The 23,049-nt window shown below is 36.1% G+C and overlaps 1 protein-coding gene across 1 annotated transcript in view; it reads left to right on the top strand.

Moving 5' to 3' along the window:
- The window catches only part of LOC127630235 (neuronal tyrosine-phosphorylated phosphoinositide-3-kinase adapter 2-like), a 47,339-nt gene that overhangs the window by 5,370 nt on the left and 18,920 nt on the right, over window positions 1-23,049 (top strand). The window contains exons 2-3 of the mRNA XM_052107710.1: window positions 12-232; window positions 14,838-15,145. Coding sequence (XP_051963670.1) covers window positions 36-232; window positions 14,838-15,145 — 505 coding nt within the window. The 5' untranslated portion in view covers window positions 12-35. The remainder of the gene's footprint in view (window positions 1-11; window positions 233-14,837; window positions 15,146-23,049) is intronic.

The raw sequence follows: 23,049 nt of genomic DNA, 5'->3' as shown, positions 1-23,049 counted from the left end.
CTCTCTCTAAGGCAGTCTCTCTGCTCTGCTGAAGAATGGATCCAGGGGAAGACGAGTGCACGCATTTCCTACAGTACGTGGAGGACAACGGTCTGAGGGCTTATGATGAGTTGGTCATCCAGAACGCCTCTGACATCGCCCGAGAGAGCGACCGCGTCCGCAACCACGCACACTGGACATACCAACAGGAGAAAAACCAGAAGAAGAGAAGGCAAGAGGAGGCTATCAAGAGGTACAGATACACACAAAGACAGCTTAAGACAGGATTATGCAAATGTGAACATTGCGCATAATTACACTAAGGCTGCATTATTACTATTGCTCATTTCAGAGTTATGGATTTGAACAAACCTCTGATCCGAAGTATAAAATTTGATGCATAACTCATCCCACACGTTTATGCTAGAACATGAGGCTTTCTTAGCACTTTTGTTAAGATTTTCACCGGGTGGATGATTGAACGGTGGAAAAATCCCATAGACTTACATTGAAGAAGGGCCCTTAAGCCATATCTAGGGACCAGAATATCATAGCGTCTTGTGGGTGGGAGAGTAAGCAGCCGCCCACACCCAGAACACCCTAGCAACCACCCTGATCACTCTTGCAATGCACTCAAAACTACTCAGGACAAATTAGAAACTGCTTAGCAACACCCTGTCACTTGTCACTAGCTTTCTTTCTGCCTGTTGTGCTCTTTAACATTTGAGGGGTTAGTTGTGTGCAGAGCTAGAGCGAGAGAGAGAGAGAGAGAGAGAGAGAAAGAGAGAGAGAGATAAAGGTCACTGGTACTGAGCTCTAAAAGTCAACGAGGAAATAGCTGGATATTAGAGAGACAAACACAGAGTGAATGAAAACCTTAGGCCATAATGGCATGTGTGTGTGTGTGTGTGTGTGAGAGAGAGAGAGAGAGATAGATAGAGAGAGAGAGAGATGGAGATAAAGTGTGAGAGGAAGTAATTCAGAGCCACAAAATGATTTAATTTTGAGACACAAAATGATGCTCTGATTTATTTAACAGCATCTGGCAGTATGTGACCTGAAGTGTGTGAATTTGTGTGTCTGTGTGTAATGATCTACATGGTGCATTTGCATTCTGCTTTACTGCTTATTTGATTTCTATGTCGAATGCATTAAAATACAGAGCAAAATCACTTAAAAGACAACATGAAATGACATTCACAACACATCTAACATCAGTAATGTGACATCTTTCAGACTGAAAAAGAATATTAATTGGGAAATGATGTAGGGCGAGACTTGATTTTATCCTTATGTAATTGAGCACAACAGTGCTCACCCACTTTTTCAGCCATCTTGCTTGTGGAAATATTTCTCCCATTAATTTTTTTCGCAGTGATTTCCTAAAATCATTCATAAAAGAGTTCCAAGCCATTAACAAAAACAACCATCTCCGAGGTGAATCATATTACAAACTTTATTTGAAGCAAAATAGTGTTTGAATTGAACAAGATGACTGTAACAATGTTCACAGTTAGGGAAAATGACAAAGTGGGAGATGGCAAATCCAACTCAAACGGTACATTTTATTTCTTTTAAACTCAATATTTCCGCTTTTCAGCAGTCACACTCTGAACTCTGCTATTTAGCGGACATAAAACAATAGAGTCTTTCTCCAGCTCGTATCTTGTCACTCTCTGTCTGGACTGGCATCTGGCTCGCTCTTGAAACCATCTCCACTCTCACTGCAATGACAAACAGCTCTTAGAGACAATCATTTCCAGGTGATAATCCTTATCGTTCTCATCTCCTGATCTCGCTCTCTATTCACAAACTGGCACTTAACCACGCCCCCACCACCACAAAGACAAAATACAAGACCGTGTACTTATCGTCTTTATTAAGGGGATTGAAATACAATCCCATGAAGCAATCCCTATGAATTAAATAATAACATTAAATTGTTGATTATAAGTAACAATATATTTAAAAATGCTCCTTTTAAAAAAGTTTTTGATCATGTCATTTTAGACTTACACTGACACCTTGTCGCCTGGATGCAGAATCATTCAAATGCAATAGTTTTTAGTTACAGATGACAATGTAAAAATTCACAATTCACAGTCAGCCATTATTCATTTAATCCATGAGTGAAAGTATCCAATAACATAGTGGTTATGGATATTAAGCGAGTAGAATCCAGCCTGTCAAATTAAGTAAAATTCATTACTTAAAGAGTACAGCTTTTTTAATGAGGAAACAATTACTGAGTGCACCATTAAAGTATATTGCAAAATATATAGATTTATACAAATAAATATGTGTAGCCTCTACTTCAAAACGTTCAGAAATCTAGGGGTAGCCATCGATAACCAACTAAATTTCACAGACCACATCTCAAAGAGTGCACAATCATGTAGATTTACACTCTACAATATCAGGAAGATAAGACCCTTCCTCTCTGAACATGCCACACAACTTCTTGTTCAGTCACTTGTCATAACTAGACTGGACTATGGTAATGTTCTCATTGCAGGCCTCCTTGCATGTGCAATTAGACCCTGCAAATGATCCAGAACGCAGCAGTACGTCTGGTCTTTAATGAACCAAAGAGAGCGAATGTTACACTTCTCCTTGTCTCTCTTCACTGGCTGCCGGTTGATGCACGTATCAAATTCAAGGCCCTGATGCTGGCATACAGAACAGTCACTGGGTCTGCTCCAGCAAACCTAAAATAATTTCTGCAGAGCTACGTTCCCACCTGAAGCCCGCTAAGGAATGGCGCCTTGTTGTACCAACACAAAGAGGCACCAAAACACTTTCCCAGTCTTTCGGTTTCATCATACCACATTGGTGGAATGACATTCCCAACTCCATCCGTGAAGCAGACTCACTCACTGTCTTAAAAAACAAAACAAAAACAAAAACACAAATGAGCATTTAACCAGTCACTAAATAAAAAAAATACAAATAAAACTTTTCTGATGCTAGTGAAATGTTGTAATACAGCACTTTCTGTACCGCTGTCTCCTTAAGATGATTAGCTTATAATGTATTCCTCTTTTGTAAGTCGCTTTGGATAAATGTAAATGTAAATGAGTAGTTTGAGAGTGTAGGGAGACCGACTCCCGGTTCTCAGTTGCTTCTGGGCTTTTTGATTTTGGTTTGTTTGCCTTGATTCTTTGACTGGTGGATTTTAACCCTCAGGATCATGGATAGTATACTTCTTCGCCACAAATTCTGACATTAAACAAAACTTAAAAAAAAAAAGTGAAGAATGCTTCAACAAAAGCATACACCATCGATTAACAACCTCAGAGCTTACGTTCTGTCTTTAAAGATTTTCAATTCCCCTATGGAAAAAAATTAGTGGAATTATTTAATAAATTAGACCATTGCGCTCTATTGATTGGACTGTGAAAAGTTAGCAATGATATTATTGTTAATATGTTTTCCCTCCCACACATTCCTGGTTACATCAACTGAAAGGCAAAAGGCATTTTAGAGGCAGAGCAAGTCTTATTTCTTCTCCTTTCCATAATTAATTGTAATTGTCTTCGTCTTTTTAACATTCTTCTGTATCATCCGTCCTCCCAATCCCCTCATCTTTCCTCTCCCTCTGCCCCATTAACCCCACATGTCCTCCCCATTTCACCATGTAATTGAACCTTAGCAGATCTTTCATGCTAAGCATTTCTCTCTGTCTCTGTCTCTGTCTCTTTTTGAGTGTTGGCATTCTTTTCATACAGCTTGACAAACTCTTACCGCTGTAATGGGTGTGAGTGGGGTCTTCTTCATGTGGACAGAAGGGCAACTACAGCACACACACACACACAAGGTCAAAAATGTAGGGTTTTACTATCCTTATGGGGACATTTGGTCCCCACATAGTGAAAAATACATGCTCACACACACACACACACACACACACACACACACATGTTGGTGCAGCTATCCTTATGAGGACTCTCCATAGACATAATGATTTTTATTCTGTACAAACTATAGATTCTATCCCCTAAACCTAACATAACCCCTAAACCTAACCCTCACAGAAAACTTTCTGCATTTTTACATTTTCAATAAAACATTGTTTAGTATGATTTTTAAGCGATTTGAATTATGGGGACAATAGAAATGTCCTCATAAACCACATTTATAGCATAATACCCTTGTAATTACTAATTTGTAACCTAAAAAAATGTTCTCATAAACCACATAAACAAACCCACACACTCATGTTGGTGCAGCTATCCTTATGAGGACTTTCCATAGACATAATGATTTTTATTCTGTACAAACTATAGATTCTATCCCCTAAACCTAACACAACCCCTAAACCTAACCCTCACAAAAAACTTTCTGCATTTTTACATTTTCAATAAAACATTGTTTAGTATGATTTTTAAGCGATTTGAATTATGGGGACAATAGAAATGTCCTCATAAACCACATTTATAGCATAATACCCTTGTAATTACTAATTTGTAACCTAAAAAAATGTTCTCATAAACCACATAAACAAGCCCACACACACACACACACACACACACACACACACACACACACACACACACACACACACACACACACACTCAAACATAAACATTTGCAATGGGAGGAGCTAAGTCACACCTCCTCAGCCCAGAGAGAGAAAAAACCAGAGGTCTGTCACCATGGAGACAGAGGGGTGAGTTTCTATGGCAACAGTGGGCTTGGTCCTCCTCTCCCTCTCGTCACTAAATTTAGACTGCTCCCCCCTGAGGACACATGTACACTCACTTCCTCAAAACACAAAACAAAAGACAGGTTTGCATGTGTCATTCAACTGTTATCTGGTAGACAAACACAGACACGCACACACACATATTGGAAAAGCCATGCAAGACCACACAACCAATAGAACAAATTTTAAATCTGGATTTGATGACCGTTAAGGACCTAATTAGTGCCACAAATCCTATTCCAACACACAAATCTAACCTTACACTTGTGTGTGTTTGGTGTGTGTGTGCGTTCATGAGGCTTAAAACTAACGTGAATATGATCAGATTGGGATTTAATCTGAATTTATAGGTACAAATGTTCATCTATTGTGACTAGTGGTCAATTGATATATCAGCAAGGCTGGTAAATTGGCCGATATTTGGTTTTCCCGTTTGGCTGATTTGTTTCTTAAGCCGGGATGGTGCCAGCATTCACTTCCAGCCGTCTAAGATATGTAAATGCCAAACCCAGTTAGTTTTGTAGTTATGTGCCATCGTGTTTCCACAATAATAGACTGTCTATTATCAGTAAAACTGCTATCCAAAAACATCCAGTGAGTGGCAGTTCCGTGGACAAAAACGCCTGGTTGAGGAGAGAGGTCAACAGAGAATGGCAAGACTGGTTCAAGCTGACAGAAAGGCTATGGTAACTCAGATAACCACTCTGTACAATTGGTGTGAGCAGAACAGCATCACAGAATGCACAACACATCGAACATTGAGGCAGATGGGCATACAACAGCAGAAGACCACATCAATCACTTTATTAGGACCATAGTGTTCCTAATAATGTGCTCAATGCATGCAGATCTTCAGGTTATTTAAGTTCATCATTACATCTAAAATCTACATGAGGATACACACACGTCAATCATATTGTGTCACACACAGCAAATAAGGCAGAAAACAAGCAACCTTTCATTATTGTGGTGTTTTTGCAGGTAGCGAGTACAGTATGTGTGTGGGTTAGGGTTAGTTAGTGTGCATACTTGGACAAGTATATATCATTACTGTGTTACACAGAGAGGGGGTGAACTGTCTGGCACAGCTTTCTGATTTGAATTATAATTCAGGTTAAATAGATTGGATATTAGATTTGACATGGTTGCCATAGCAGCAGCCAGAGACCCAAAGGCAATTTAATCTCCAATGCAAACTGCATTCAATAGTATTGTGTATGCTAACATAAACAGTGTCAATATGACCTAATGTAAACAACAACTGCAAAAAGGAATGGCAAATAATATAGAGAAGATATTTTCTTAAAGGAATAGTTCACCCAAAAATTAACATTTCTCATAATTTGTTCACTCTTTCTTTACTGTAAATCTCCACTTTTACTTTCTTCTTCTATTGCTTTTCGTTCTTCGTGCATATCATCACCTATTAGGCAGGGAGAATTTAGAGTAAAAAAAGCACTTAAATATTGATCTGTTTCTCATTCACACCTATCATATCACTTCTGAATATATGGATTTCACCATTGGAGTTGTATGGGTTACTTTCATGCTGCCTTTTTGTGCTTTTTAGAGCTTCAAAGTTTTTGTCGTCATTCACTTGCATTGTATTAAATATTTTAGAGTCTAAATATTCTCTACAAATCTTTTATTTATTTTTTGTCATATACATCTGGAATGGCATGAGGGTGAGTAAATGATGAGATAATTTTCATTTTTGGGTGAACTATCCCTTTTAAGGAATCATTTACTCACTGCTATATCGTTCCAAACCCATATGGCTTTCTTTATTCCATTAAACATATAAGGAGATTTTAGGCAGAATAACAGCCTCAGTCACATTCACTTTCATTGCATCTTTTTTTCCATACAATAACAGTGAATAGTGAATGAGGCTGTCATTCCGTCTAATATCATTTGTGTTCAAAAGTAGAAACAAAGTCATAAGAGTTTGGAATAACATGAGGCTGAGTTAATGACAGGGAGGAAATCATATTACCCCAGAGAGCTATATCTGGAAGAAAGCACAAGACAAGACAAAGGACATGAAAAGGACAAAAAGACAGATAGGCTGACAAGAATTACAAAAACTGGAAAAGCACAGAAAAAAAGACTGCAGGATAAACATGAGAGATATATGAAGGGATGAGAGGTTGATATATTAGAGAAGGGCTGGATGGGCAGAGACACAAGTTTATTTACTGAGCTTTGATCGATACAGACAAATATAACACATCAACACTGCACAAACACATTTTCTATTATGGTGGGGACTTTCCATTTACTTCAATTGTTTTTATTCTGAGATCATAATATTTTCTGTCTGCTAACACTTAAAACTCTCAAACAAACCTTTTTTTTTATTTATTTTTAATTAAGACAGTATTTAGTATGTTTTTTTTAGCAGTTTTCAGGCTATATCACCCACAATATAGCAGATGCTCATTATAAACATTACACACTAACACTAACCCAAACCCTAATGCTTTTTGCATTTTCTGGATATTTCATATTATTTCTTTATTTATTAATCATTTTTGAAAATTAGTCTGTCATCAAATGTCCTGAAATGTCAGGTATTGTCAGACAAATTTGTCTGCAAACTACAGCTATGTACACACACACACACACACACACACACCTGTAACAGTCACACCTGGAATTCACATAAAAATATTTCAGTAAAAAATGTCAGTACAAAACTGTCAATATGGCAATTGCATTGGATCTGTGTGTTAGAAATTGTGTCCAAAATAGCATGCAAAACAATGTATCCTCTGTGTATCTAGTACCCAGACACATTCACACACACTAGTCACTGCTAACTGTGTCCATTAAATCCATTAGCAGAGGAAATCCAAGCTGTGACCCACTAACCACTATTCTCATGACCTTTAACCCTTAACAAACAAAACCAACTACAAAGACAATGACATTTTTATGGTTTTTACAAAATGGCACAGTGGATGCTGCTTCAGTGTGGAGCTCGCTAGAGCTTTTGTTACTTTTGTTTGTTTGTCATGTTTTTTGTCACTATTTTCCAATCAGTTTCACCAGGGATGAACTGCTGAATATTCGGCTGAGCATTTTTTGCCGATGTTTGATTATTTTAATGTTTTATTAGACATCTTCATTGGAGGCGCAGCGATGTTCTAAAAGTGCTCCAAGAGATGCAAGCAAAGGATGTGCACCGGCACACTTGTGCCAGTATCTACTGCCAAGTATTAATCTGGTGAATGTCCACTCCCTCGCCAACAAAACGGACAAACTGCTTCTGCTCACTCAAACAAATAAGGACATTTCTAACTCTACTGCTCTGTGTTTCACGGAAACCTGGCGGAATGAAGCCATCCCTGACAGCGCGCTAAATCTGCCAGGCTTCCAACTGTTCAGAGTGGATAACGTGGTGTAATCGGGGAAGACGAGAGGCAGTGGAACATGCTTTTACAACAACGAAAGTTGGTGTACAAATGTAACAGCATTAAAGAAAATGAGCTGACCTAATTTAGAAGTGCTCTTCATAAATTGTAAGCCTTTCTACTCGCCGCAAGGAGTTTTCCTTGTTTGTTCCGGTGAGTGTGTACATCCTGCCGCAAGCATGCGTGAACGCAGCATTGCAACAGCTGGCTGATCACATCACAGACAAGGAGCAACAACAACTGGACTCTTATCATTATTCTGGGAGATTTTAATAAAGCTAACCTCACCTGTGAACTGCCAAAATACAAACAACACATCACATGCCCCACCAGAGAAAGAAATATACTGGACCACTGCTACACCACTATAAAGGATGCATATCACTCTGTACCACATGCAGCTTTAGGACTCTCTGATCATGTCTGGTTCGTCTTCTCCTGACCTACAAGCAGAAATTAAAATCAGCTAAGCTTGTAGTAAGCACTGTAAAGAGGTGGACTAATGAAGCAGAGCTGGAACTACAAGCCTGCTTTGATTGCACTGATTGGAGTGTTTTTGAGCTGCAGCCACAGATCTGGATGAGCTCACAGATACTGTAACATCATGTATCAGTTTCTTTGAGAATATATGCATCACACTAGGACACTTTTCAATAAGGATGAACCATGGTTTAGTAAAATCTGTCAGGAAATCTTGACAGAAGTGGAGATATAATATTGTACCAGGCCAGAAACACACTGACTAAGGAAATCAGAGTGGCTAAAAGAAGCTACTCTGAAAAGCTGAAAAGCCAGTTTTCAGCCAGCGATGCTGCATCTATGTAGAAAGGTCTGAAAAGCATTATCAAGTATAAGACACCTCCCCCTTGCTCTGTAGAGAATAAACAAAGCTGATGAACTGTATGTGTTTTACTGCAGGATTGAAAAGCCCCATCTCACACCCCTCCCCACTCTGATCTTCACTTCACACCCACCAACACCTCCTTGGACCCCCCTCCTGCTACTCAACCTGCATTTATGTTCTGTGAGGAGGATGTGTGCCGGGTCTTCCAGAAACAAAAGACTAGGAAAGCTTCAGGCCCAGACAGTGTCTCACCTGCCTGTCTGAAAGTCTGCGCTGACCAACTGGCCCCCATCTTCACACATATCTTCAATAGATCATTGGAGAAGTGTGAAGTTCCCTGCTGCTTCAAACGCTCCACCATTATTCCAGTCCCTGTCGCTCTCATGACTGTGGTCATGTAATTTGAGAGACTGCTTTTGGCCTACATGAAGTACATCACTGGATCCCTGCTAGACCCCCTTCAGTTTGCTCACTGAGCAAAAAGGTGGATGATGCTGTCAACATGGGACTGCATAATATCCTGCAACACCTCGACAAACCTGGGACTTATGCAAGGATCCTATTTGTGGACTTCAGTTCAGCTTTCAGTACCATCATGCCTGATCTTCTCTCAACCAAACTGTCTCAGCTCTCCGTGCCAACCACAATCTTTTGGTGGATCAACAGCTTTCTGACAGATAGGCAGTAGCTAGTGAGACTGGGGAAAATCACATCTGTGACCCTCACTATTAGCACTGGTGCTCATCAATGTCTCCTGGGACGAAGATGAAGACCTCGCCACTGATCGCACCTGCTGTAGAAGTCTCGTCTCCCAATATGCTCCTTAGAGTGGGTGGAAAAGAAGAAGAACGAAGCTCCTCAGCGATGACTGATCTTTTCCCTGTACACAAATGACTACACTGCGAAGGACACCTCTGTCTAGTTCCTGAAGTTGCAGACGAGACCACGGTCATTGGCCTCATCCACGAAGGTGATGAGTCTGCATACAGACGGGAGGTTGAATAGATGGCTGTCTGGTGTGGTCACAACAACCTTGAGCTAAAACATTTTCTTTTCCATAAAGACTTGGAAATTGTTATCCACTCACTTACTGTATTTCATCAAGGTTAGACTATTGCAACTCATTGTACATTGGTCTGCCCCAAACTGCATTATCCTACCTACAGCCTACAGCTTGCTTTGGTGAAATTCAGGGTTGATTTTAAAATTCTGATTTTTGTCTACAAGCCTCTATCTTGTCTAGCGCCCCAATATATTAGTGACCATCTACACCCTTACTTAATAAAAATTCTCTCATCATTTATTCACCCTCATTCCATCCCAGATGTGTGTGACTTTCTTTCTTCTGATGAACACAAACAAAGATTTTTAGAAAATATCTCAGCTCTGTAGTTCCATACAATGTAAGTGAATGGTGTCTACACATTTGAAGCTCCAAAAATCCATAAAGGCAGTATAACAGTAATCTCCAGTGGTTAAATCTATGTTCTACAGAAGCGATATAATAGATGTGGGTGAGAAACAGATCAATATTTAAGTAATTTTTTACTATAAATCTTCAGTTTCACATTCTGAAAGTGAAAAGGAATGTGGAGATTTATAGTAAAATATACTATAAATTGAAATATAACTGACCAAAAGTGACTTCATCGCTTCTGAAGACATAGATTTATCCACTGAAGTCATATGGATTACTTTTGTGCTGCCTTTATGTTATTTTTGGAGCTTGAATGGTCTGGTCACCATTCACTTGCATTGCATGGACCTACAGAGCTGAAAAAAATCTTCTAAAATCGTGTTCGGCAGAAGAAATAAAGTCATGCATATCTGGAATAGCATGAGGGTGAGAATTTGTGGGTGAACTATAACTTTATGACAACATTCCTCTCTTCAGTCCTTCTGAAATATGAAATAGCGACAGAGAAATGTGTGATTGAGAGACAAATGATCAGAAAGTGTCCCAATATACCTGCATTGACAGTATAATAGAGAGACTAAAAAGAAACAGATAAAGAAAGAAAGAGATTACTTTAGTTAGACAAAAGAAATTGGGAGGATGAAAGGTAAAAAGAAAGAAAAAGGGGTGTAACTAAATTTACTGGCCTCTCAGAATGGCGAGAAGTGTGAACACTAAAGGGGAGGGAAAAACTGCAGACGATACAAAAAAAAAGACAAGATACGAGAAAGAGTGAGATAGAGAGGATGTGTGGATGTGGAAGAATGAGGGACATTGGTGCAGTGAGGTTGGCAGACAGCAAACCAGATGCTCAATCATTCTTTACGAACAACCCTGCACTTTGATTATACACCCACAATGTGTGTGTGTGTTTGTGTGTGTGTGAGTGAATGGTTACTTAAAATCAACGTGAGTAAATCCTGTCTGCCCTTTAGCATGATTAGTTTACCTCAGAGAGTGGGAGAGAGATTGAAAGACAGCAATTGAACTGACTGCCCCCTTATCTCTCCATCTCACTCCATTTCTCTCTCGCTCTTGTACTTACTCATGAACAGGCAGATGAAACTAACTCAATTTTTTCTCCACTATTCAGTGCAGAAATCATCCTAAAATCCAGGCAAATTGCTTTGAATTAAATTACACATAAATGATTCTCAGGCAAGATAGATTCATGAAGTTATGAGGGAATGGATAGATGGATGAACAGATGAAGTGAATTTGTCTTTCCTCTGTAACATTCCTGCACATCAGACACAACATATGTTGTCAAATTTGTATTGCTTAAGGCAGCATATGGAATAAAATATGAAACCTGTATATTATAAGCTGTATTGGAATTAAATAATCTCAACAGGAATTCTGCATCTAGGCAAAGAAACAAGATGTAAATCATGTACTACAAGATCATCATACTCATCATATTTCTGGACCTGCACAGAATATCCTTTAAACACAAGGCCTACCTTGAATACATATATTTTGAAATCTGTAGTCGAATACATTTCAAAAGTAACCCTCCCAACCCTAATAGTATAATACACATAGTATAGCACAATCCAGCACATTATAGAAAAACATTGCATAGAATAGTATAAAAACTGTAAGACAATATAGACAATTATAGCATAAATGTAATGTAGTATAGTATAGTATAGTATAGTAAAGATTAGAGCAGTGTAGGATAGCACATTGTAGTAAATTAGCACACTGCAGCACATTATAATATATAGAATAGTATAGTATGGTATTGAAAAGTATAGTGTAGGATAGCACTGCAGCACATTATAACGAAGTATAGTATAGAACAGTACATTGTAGGATATCACACTGCAGCACAATATAATATAGTATAGTATAAAACAGCATGTAGTAGAATAGCACACTGCAGCGCATTATAGTATAGTGTGGTTCAGTATAGTACAGTGTAGTGTTGGATGGCATACTGAGGTGCAGCACAATATAGTGCAGTGTTGTGTAGTATAGTATAATGCACATAGTATAGCACAATCCAGCACATTTTAGAATAACATTGAATAGAATAGTACAGTGTAGGATAGAACACTGTAAGACAATATAAAAAATGATAGCATAAGTGTAGTATAGTATATTATAGTATAGAACAGTGCAGTGTAGAATAGCACATTGCAGCAAATTAATTTAGCAGAGCATAGAATAGTACTGTGTAGAATATCACACTTCAGAATAGCACACTGCAGCACATTAAAGCAAATAGTATAGTATAGTATAGTATAGTATAGTATAGTATAGTATAGGGATGAGCGATATGTCTTAAAAATTATATCTCTATATTTTTCAGCAAATTGATGATATTCTATAATTCTTGATAATTATGTATTTGCTCTTAAATGGCTCAAAAGTGTTTTTTTTTTTTAATCAGAGGAACCATCATTTAATAAAACATCCACTGCAGCCAAGTAAATTCAATATTTTAAAGACATTAATTAAAAAATAATATTTAGTTTTTCATTAAATAAACTAAAAGGAGAATGCAATTCAATAATTTTCATTGATATGCATTTTATATTTATATAGCATATACAATGATGCATTTTAGCGTAATACAAATAATAATTTACCTATTTACAAATATTTTTACTATTAATTCATTATGATTATTATTATGATTATTCGATTTGCGTTATACAAAAGCAATATATTTCTGTCCTGTTTACTTCTCCACCTGTGGCTTTTATTTTGACACCGGAAGTGCTGTTGTATTTAGATTTTATTTAGACACAGAAAAAGCCTGAAATGCTGCAATGTCCTCCTTTTCTGTTATACAGTATGATGCCGTGTTTGTAGATTTGTATAATATCTTGTAACTGTTAATAGTGTTTGGAATTGCATTATTTTGATTTCACAATGCACGTGAAGTGATCTGAGAGCGCAGCCATCCGCATGCACACATATCAGCACGTCACCAGTTCGTTCTGAATCACACACAGACCGTGTTCATCTGTCTTTAATCGCAGCCTTTTGTGGATTAATAATCACATATGACCAACTGGCCATTTTTATGTTATTTTTGATTAATTGTGCAGCACTGAAGGATCGTGTAATTAGTCTACTGATGCGCTCTTTATGAAACGTAATGGCCAAATGAAAGCACATTAATTTTATTGCGATAATCACGATATTGGTAAATTTTACATCGTCAACATAATTATCTCGATTATACCGTTAATATTCATCGCCCAGCCCTAGTATAATATAGTATAGTATGGTATATAACAGTAGAGTGTAGGATAGCACACTGTACCACAATATAAAATAACAAAGTGTATTATAGTATAGAACAGTACAGTGTAGGATAGCACACCGCAGCACATTACAGTATAGAATAGTAATGAATTGTACAGTGTAGAATAGCACACTTCAGAAAAGTGTAATATACTATAGTTTAGAACAGTACAATCTATAACATTGCAGCACATTATAACAAAGTATAGTATAGAACAGTACAGTGTAGGATATCACACTGCAGCACAATATAATATACAGTAGTATACTATAGTATGGCGTAGTGTTGCGTATTATAGGAAAGTATAGTATTGTAATAGTACAGTACTGTATATTTCAGTATAGTATTGCCAAAATTCCTCTTAGTTGCATAATATTTTCTTTCAGATTTGAATTCTCCACAAACACCATTCCCTGATCCGTCTAAATTAAATTGGCACCGATCCTGCTGGATACAGTTTAATGTTTGTGTTTGTTTCTGTGCCGTATGCTTTGCCAGTCTTCCTTAATGACTGTTGTACTGGTATAGAATATCAACATATTTGCTGCTGTTGTCTTGTGTTCAGTGATCAAATCTGCTGCACTTTGCTCTGGTCTGGGAAGTTTAGCTGATGGACACTGTAATCCATCCAGGTTTAAGGATATATACAGAGTCAAAAGTTCATAGATGGGCGTGGCCATGGTCTAGTGGTCAGTACACATGCTTTGACATGTTGACCAGTGGTGCTTATGCAGACAATGCAAGTTCGATGTTGGTTTGTATTATTAACGGTCCCCCACCCCCTCATTGCCTGTCCTCTGTATACTATATACAAATGTTATTGATGCCCTTGGAGTCCCAATTGACAGTAAGTCATGGTTAATTTATTGCACAAGATAAAGTGTCCAATAACAGGGCGGTTCCAGAGACGGAATAAGTAATATTCGGCTTGTCATGTTTTCTCAACATGTCAGCTCCATGAGTACAACCCGATCCATGTAAAATAAAACAGCATTTATTAGGCTATTGATATGAATCTCATCTCATCTCATGTGAGTGTATTAATATTAGTACTACTATTAAAACAAATCTTGTTTATGAGGAAAATAAATACTAAATGCAGCTTTAAGAAAAAGATCATACATGATTTTGCCACTTAGTGATAATTGCAAACTAAAATCTCTTTCTTTCTCCAGGATTGGTGAGGATGTGGCCCAGGTGACGGAAGGTGGGTGTTATGCAGGTAAACACTTTCGCATGGGCTTCATGACAATGCCGGCCCCTCAGGACCGTGTTCCTCCTCCTTGTGGGCCGGGCTTCACTGTGCGCTCTCAGTCTCTGCACTCAGTGGGTGGGGGAGAGGAGGAGGGGAGCCCCACGTCCCGAAAACAGCCCCCTCCCAAGCCCAGACGAGATCCAAATACCAAACTCAGCACTTCTTCAGAGACCGTCAATGCTGGGCTTAGCACAGGAAAGAGCGGGAAGGAGACAGAAAAATGTGATGGTAAATTGTGTACACACATTGTGTACCATACACGCTAAAAATAATCTCTTATCAACCATATAAACATCACTTTCAAAGTGGTGTCATTAGCCTAGGGGTTCACATACTTTTTCCAACCTACACTGTGAATGTTTGAATGATGTATTCAATATGTACAAGAACAATACATCATTTGTGTGTTATTAGTTAAAACAGAATTCTTGTTCATTGTTGTAACTTAGATGAAGATCAAACCAGATTTTAAGACAAATTTCTACATAAATGCAGGTGATTCCAAAGGGCTCACATAATTTTTCTTGCCACTGTAAATATAATCAAGCATCTTTCTACAAGTGGCATTGTTCCTCTTATGACTGGTCACCCTGAGCTTGCAGGAGCTCTCTCGCTAGTTGCAGTGTTATTATGAATGGGTGCAACATTCCGTGTCTAAGTATTTTACCGGCGGTGACAGCTTCAGACAGAATCAACCAAAACACAGATGATGTCTCATACAGTATAAACAAGTTCACAGCTACAAGGTCAAGAAGCAGTAGACAGCTCACTTGAGTAGTGAACTTGTGATATGCATACACAACAACACACAGTCACAAATCCACACTCAGACAATACTGGGGCGTGATTATATGCTGTATAACGTTTTGCTCCTAAGTAATGTTTAAACTGGTGGAACAAATCATGTATTGTTTAAATATATATATAAAAATATTAATTTAGGTCTTTATAAGGGTGTATTTACAGACCATAAAACATGTTTTGTCAGTTTATCTAAATACATATATATATATTAACTTGTTTTATTTCAGTCAAACATATAATTTAATATGACTGAACAATTTGAATCCTTAAGGTATCAATTGCAGGTTACCACTTTTTACAGTGCACTTGGTGACTTGATGCATTTTACTGATAGTTACCCAATCATGAAAAGACTAAGTGTAAATGCCTTTCCAGATGCATTTGAGACAGATAGATCACATTTATATCCACTTTCCAGAGACACATTTACAGCATGTGTCTAAGAGTACAAAGAATGTGCATACCCAAATGCATAGCAATCTGAGTCAATCAAATCACTAAGAAACAACATTTTCACATACATCCATTTTAAGAGCAAAGCTAAATGTGCTTGTGTAGGCGATTTTCTAGTAAAAGACTTTTCCATTGGGCTACATTGGACAAAAGCTCTACTGGACTCTGTTCAGAGTCTTTTACTATTCCACACACAGCCTTGACACACTCCATTATGCACAAATTAGTCTTTTCTTTACCCTAAACCAGATCTTTACTGATCTCACTCAAAGGACAGTGCTTTACTCTCAAATTCTAAGCATTAGCACATATTTCAACATACATAACCTAAATTGAACACTTGACCTCACTTGACCTCATTTAATACTCAACCTCATTTAGAGCATGTTAACCCAAAAACATCAACGATATTCTCTGCAACGAAACATCCAATCTATATACTGGACATTAAACACATTCTACATATTTTGCAGCAATAAACATAAAAAAATGTCAACCTTATTTTGCAGAACACTCAAACCTTAAACATATGCAACCTCATTTTATAGTACGCTCAACCTCAAACAGTCAACCTCATTTTACAATACGCTCAATTTCAAACATTCAATCTTCAGCCTATACTAATCGAACATTCAAACTATAAACCTTATTTTATAGTAGGCTCAACCTTGAATAATCTACTTCATTTTATAGTACGTTCAACCTCAAATATTAAACCTTATTTTATAGTACAGTAAGTCTCAAACATTTTACCTCATTTTATAGTATGCTAAATTTCAAACCTTCTTCCTCATTTTATAGTATGCTCAATCTCACACACTCAACCTCAATCATTCAACCCAAACATTCAACCTATATGTACTGTATAGTAAACTCAACCTCAAATATTTAACCTTATTTTATAGTACACTCAAACTCAGACATTCTCCCTCATATTATAGTATGCTCAATCTCAAACATTAAACCTATATTTATCGAATGCTCAACCTCAAATATTCAACCTTCTTTTATAATATGCTTAACGTAAAATAATCTACCTCATTTTATACATTACGCTCAATCTCAAACATTCAATTCATATTTATACTTCACTGAACCTCAAATATTCAAACTCATTTTATACTTTGCTCAACCTCAAATAATAAACCTCAAAAATACTGAAGTCTTAAGCATTCAACCTCATTTAATAAATTGTCTAGAACACTCAACCTCCAACATTACTAAAAGAAAAGTACTACAAATTACCATTGTACTACCTTGTTGTTTTTTTTTACTATGGTAATATCAAGTTTTTTTTTTTTTTTTTTTTTACATGGTACTCTTCGAAGCACCTTGGAGTACCATGTAAATGTCAAGGTACATGCATATGGTAATCATTCAGCATCATGGTATATCTCAAAGTACCATGGTATTACCATCTGATACCATCATTGAACCACACTACTTTTTTGTAAGGGATATCCAAATTCATTATGTACTTTGCTCTGGGTATTGTCTCATGTTTTACAAATCTTACACACACTTTTAACATTCTTTACATGAAACACATATAGCTATCTTTTTCCATCCACTGCTTTAATATCCTACCCTGAATATACATTTACAATCATATAGGATCCTGATGCCTTGATGTACACATAAGAATCTCTAAACAAAGAGGCAGTGTGAGTATGTGTGTATGTGAGAGGGTTTTTCCCTATATAATCTGATGTTTTATTCACTTTGCTTAAGGCTCTGTGGTATTTCCACACTGGAGGGCAATAGATTATTCCACTACAAGAGCCTCAAAGAGCTGAATATCTTCTCTTCTCTCTTCCTTCTCTTCTCTTCTCTCTCTCCCTCAAGCTCCTATTTCTCCTTCAACCCTCCTTCACATTCTTGCTGTTATTTCCCACTCCAGTTTAGCACCCTTCCTCTGGTTTTGCTCATTGTTCTCCTATCTTTTATCTCATTCATGTTTTCTTTTGTTCCATCTCACCTATTTTTTTCTTTCATATGGTTTATTTTACAAAACATTTTTCTATGAGAAATTCTCTCTCCATCTTCATGACCATCTCCCTTTTATTTCCTTGTGGCGATACTGTGGAGGTACCATTGTACAGTGATGGATCCAGCTGGTTATACCATGGTAATCTGATATACACACAGTACTGAATGATTACCATTTTCATACCATGATACTTAAAATAATACCGTGGTATTAACATGGCACATGTCCAAAAACATGGTATTTATTTGCTACTTGATATTTATCACAATACTGAATGATTACCATATTCATATATCATTATTGTTCTTGCAGGCACTTTAAAGGATACCATGGTATATGTCAAAAACATGGTATCACCATGGTACTTGGATATATACCATAGTTCCTAATTATTACCATGGTATTTTAACCATATTAACCATGGTAAATGTAAAAAATAAATAATAAATAAAATATGTTATGCTGCCATAGTCAAGCAAACAATCATGGTAATAACATTGTACTATGCTATAGAGCAAAGTACTGAATGATTACCATATTCATATACCATGGTACTTAAGGTACTTTAAATAATATCATAGTATTACCATGGTATATGTAAAAAAAATTAATGCATTATCATGGTATTTTGATATTTACCTTAGTACTATAGTATTTGCATGGTAACTACCATGGTAAATGTCCAACAAAAATGTTATTGTACCCTTCACATTCTACACTTTATCTCTCTCTTCTTTCATTTTATTCCAAAGAGCAATTTAAGTGTGTGTGATGGCCTGCATGTGTGTGAGTGTGTTTTCCTCTATATGTTGGCCTACTGTTAAAGGGAAAATGTTTGATCCATATATAGAGTAGATGACACATGACACTCTAATACATTCATCTTTGCTACACATGATATATATATATATATATATATATATATATATATATATCCAGAAAGAGATGCATACAACCCTAAATAAATCATGATCAGCATTCATTAAACAGCATCATATTAAACTTAATGACATTTGGGATGTGGTGCCCCTACGGCCTGTGCTGTATATCTCATTGGCAGGGCTTATTTCACTTCACTCTTCACCTCTAATTTAGAAGGAAATCAATACAAATGCATTGTCTTACACGTACACAGATTATACAGTATATTAGTTATGAAACACTACACTTGATCTAGTAGCTAACAAGGTTCCCATGGTGATGGAAGACCAGGAAATATGGAATTTTAGAACTGTGCTTTCCAGTTCTGGAAAGTCATGAAAATTAAGACAATTTTAAAAGTCATTGAGATTTGTACAGTGAATATACTGTATATTTTTCTTACTATGCTCTAGTCTAAAATACTGTAATCTTGTGTAGAGTAAAACTTGTTTGAAAGCCATAAAGATGCCCAGTTTGTGAACAAATCATTTTGAGTCGATTCTTTTCAAAGAAAGTTTAAAATTCATCAACTAATCAGTCTATATCAAAATTATTTAAAAAATATCTGCATCCAGAAATAACAAATGACTCGAACGGTTATACAAATTAATTTGCCAAACAGTGTTGGTAACTCAGATCTTATTTCACTACATCTTATTTTATCTGGTGTACTATATTTAGTGTACTAGATTAGAGAGGAGAAAATTGGCCAAATCCTCTGATGGGGACAAACAGCACAACACTGTTACTCTGCTTCAAAGAGAGAGGGAGGGACAGGGAAAGAGAGAGAGAGAGAGAGAGAGAGAGAGAGAGAGAGAGAGAGAGAGAGAGAGAGAGAGAGAGAGAGAGAGAGAGAGATGGATGTGCTTCGAGAGGAAGGTACATCCCGCACCTGCTGCTCCCCCAGAACACAGTGCCCTATATTTTTCCAGCCAACCATAGTGTCACAGCCATCAAATTGACTTACCACACACACACACACACACACACACACACACACACACACACACTCACACACGCACACACACAAATGCATATACACACTTTATACATGCTAGAGGATGTCCACACACAGACAAACACAATTTCTGCTGCTTTTCTTTCTTTGTCTGATATATGTTCATTCTACAGACTCTTTCACAGTCTGTGATGATGTGTTTCTGCCTTATTTAGGTGTGCAAATCTAGCAAACATTTCAATATAATATTTTTTTGTATTATTTATTGCAAATGCATATCATTTTTGTGTTATATTACCCTGACATTAATAAAAAAAAAAAAAACTAGTCTTTCCCTCATCCGATTGCCGTAATCCACCTCTCTCGTGTCTGGAAACATACAGTAATAGTGAATTTCTTCTTTTGCTTTGGGAGAAAATGTAAAGGCAAAAACAATATTTCCCCTGTATATTTCCATATTTAGGTTTATCCCACAATAGTTTACTTTATCTCAAACAACTCGAGAAAATATACTAATAATCTGCAAAAAAAAAAATATATATAAATATATATATATACAATAATAATAATAATTCATAAATTATATTTAAATAATAATTTATAAACAAGTATTATAATAATTAAAATATCTAAACATACAAGATAAATGTACCGATAAGCAACAACATATAAGACTTTAAGAGTTGTTCTCAGAGAATACATTAAAATATCTTAAATATATCTTTAAAACAAAAGTGTATTTTTTCTTGTGGCACTGTCTGATTTTTCAGGAAACAACAAGTGAGAAAATCCAAAATAAGTGCCACAAGACAAAATACACATCAAGACACTTTCACTAAAAACAAGCCTTAATATTTCATATTAATATTATTACATAATATTTCAAGTTTTGCATATCAGGTACATTTATCTTGTTTTAAAGTAATATTACAGGTTCAATACAAGTTAAGATTAATCAACTGCATTTGTGATATAATGTTGATAACCACAAAAAAATATTTAATCTGGTTCCTCCTTTTCTTAAAAGAATATATTAATAAAATCTTGGTTACAGTGAGGTTCTTACATTGGAAGTTAATGGAGCCAATCCACAAACATTGAAACAAAAAATACTCACTGTTGTAAAAATATAGCCACAATGTTAACATGATTTTAGTATTATAAAATCACTTACTAACCTTTTCAGTGTTAAGTTATATGCAATTTTACAACTTCATTACCATGATGATATAACACTGTAAACCCTAAAACCCTTCAACGACCATAAAAACACAAATCAAAATAAAGCTGAAGATCGAATAATGCACGCTTTTATAAACGTATAAGCTTGTAATTTCAGCATTTAAACCCTCCAAAAACTGTGCCCATTCACTTCCATTGTAAGATCTTCGATTTTTGTTTGTAGTAATGAACAAAATTCCACAAATGCTGTCGATTGAGCTTAACTTTTACTGAACCCAGAATATTTCTTAAGAATCAGAATCAGAATGAGCTTTATTGCCAAGTATGCTTACACACACAAGGAATTTGTCATGGTGACAGAAGCTTCCAGTGCAAGGAAAATACAAAAAATATATATATAAAACATATACACTGTAAAAAATTACTGTAAATTTACAGCCAAATTCATACAGCAATCTACTGTGATTCTTAAATACAGTAGTTTGCTGTTAAAAATGTTGCATTCTTGGAGATCAAGAGCAGACTCACTGTGAAGTGGCTAGTTTTACAGTAAATAACTGTTCTATGCAAGGCATTAGGGGAAAATGAACATTTCAAATCGTGATTTCATCTCAAAATATAGTGACATATATATATATATATATATATATCATGATGCTTCTGACCAACTTCTCTGTTCTTTATCATCTCACATCAGCTTTCACTTGTCTATCTAATGAGAAGTCAAATAAAAAAAATCAACCTTTGAAGCAATGTACATTTTAAATGTACAGTTTTGCCAAGATTGAAAAGTGTATTTTTTTATGATATAAACAAAAAAACAACAACAACCTGCATACAGTAAAATAACAGCATAGCACTGCATTGTGGGTTATAATGGTGACATATCCATAAGCCTTTGTGCTTGAATAAGTATGCATGCTTTGGAAATGCATTGGGGCTACAAAAATTTAAAACAAACAAAAAAACATGTACAAAAGTTTTTATTTAGACTTAATAGAAGTCTTTAATTAGTGTTGTTGTTTTGTTATCAATAGTTGTGTTTTTTTTTAGTTTTTTTTTAAGTCACCATTATGGCGATTAGTTTTCTCTTGCACTGGCACCATGGACCTTATTTCTTATAAAATGTTGTTCTTCCGGCCAGTCAATTTGTGTATAAGTTAAACACGAGATGATTCACTGTGCTAGTTGGAAGACAAAACATAAGGTCTGAATGAATGTCTGATCCTACCTCGTAAACAGCACTAAACGTGTCAATAGTATGCATTACACATACAAATATAAAAGCAAAAACAGTAAAGGATATTTCAGCAAAATTATATCAGCAATCTGAGTGTTTTATGTTTTTGATGAACTTACAGAATAACTGAAGTTGACAACAAGACACATAGAGATATCAACTCTCGGCATACAAAACGCAACAATGGTGACAATTAATAAACATACTTTTACATAAAAAAGTAAAAGCTGAACATTAAAATACAAGTATCTTAGACTGCAACAAAAACAACATCAAAATAAACCAGCAAATAGTAAAAAATCTAGGTAAATTCTTCATGCCGCAGTGCATGCTGGGAACATAGCTGTTAATTTCAACAACAGTAGACAGTAAGTAATTTAACAGCAATATGCAGCTAAATTGCAGTTATATTGTATCTGTCAAAAACAGTAACTTGCTGTTAATTTCAAGAACGGTAATAAACCGTATTTTTACAGTATAATGCTGGCAACCACAGTTTTTTTTACAGGATTTTCTTTTTACAGTGTACATACAATCATTTGAAAAAAAATAAAAATAAACATATTATATACATAAACAGTGAA

Source organism: Xyrauchen texanus, chromosome 36 (genome assembly GCF_025860055.1).
Source record: "Xyrauchen texanus isolate HMW12.3.18 chromosome 36, RBS_HiC_50CHRs, whole genome shotgun sequence".
In the NCBI taxonomy this organism is placed as follows: domain Eukaryota; kingdom Metazoa; phylum Chordata; class Actinopteri; order Cypriniformes; family Catostomidae; genus Xyrauchen; species Xyrauchen texanus.
This window is presented reverse-complemented; position numbering and strand designations above follow the sequence as displayed.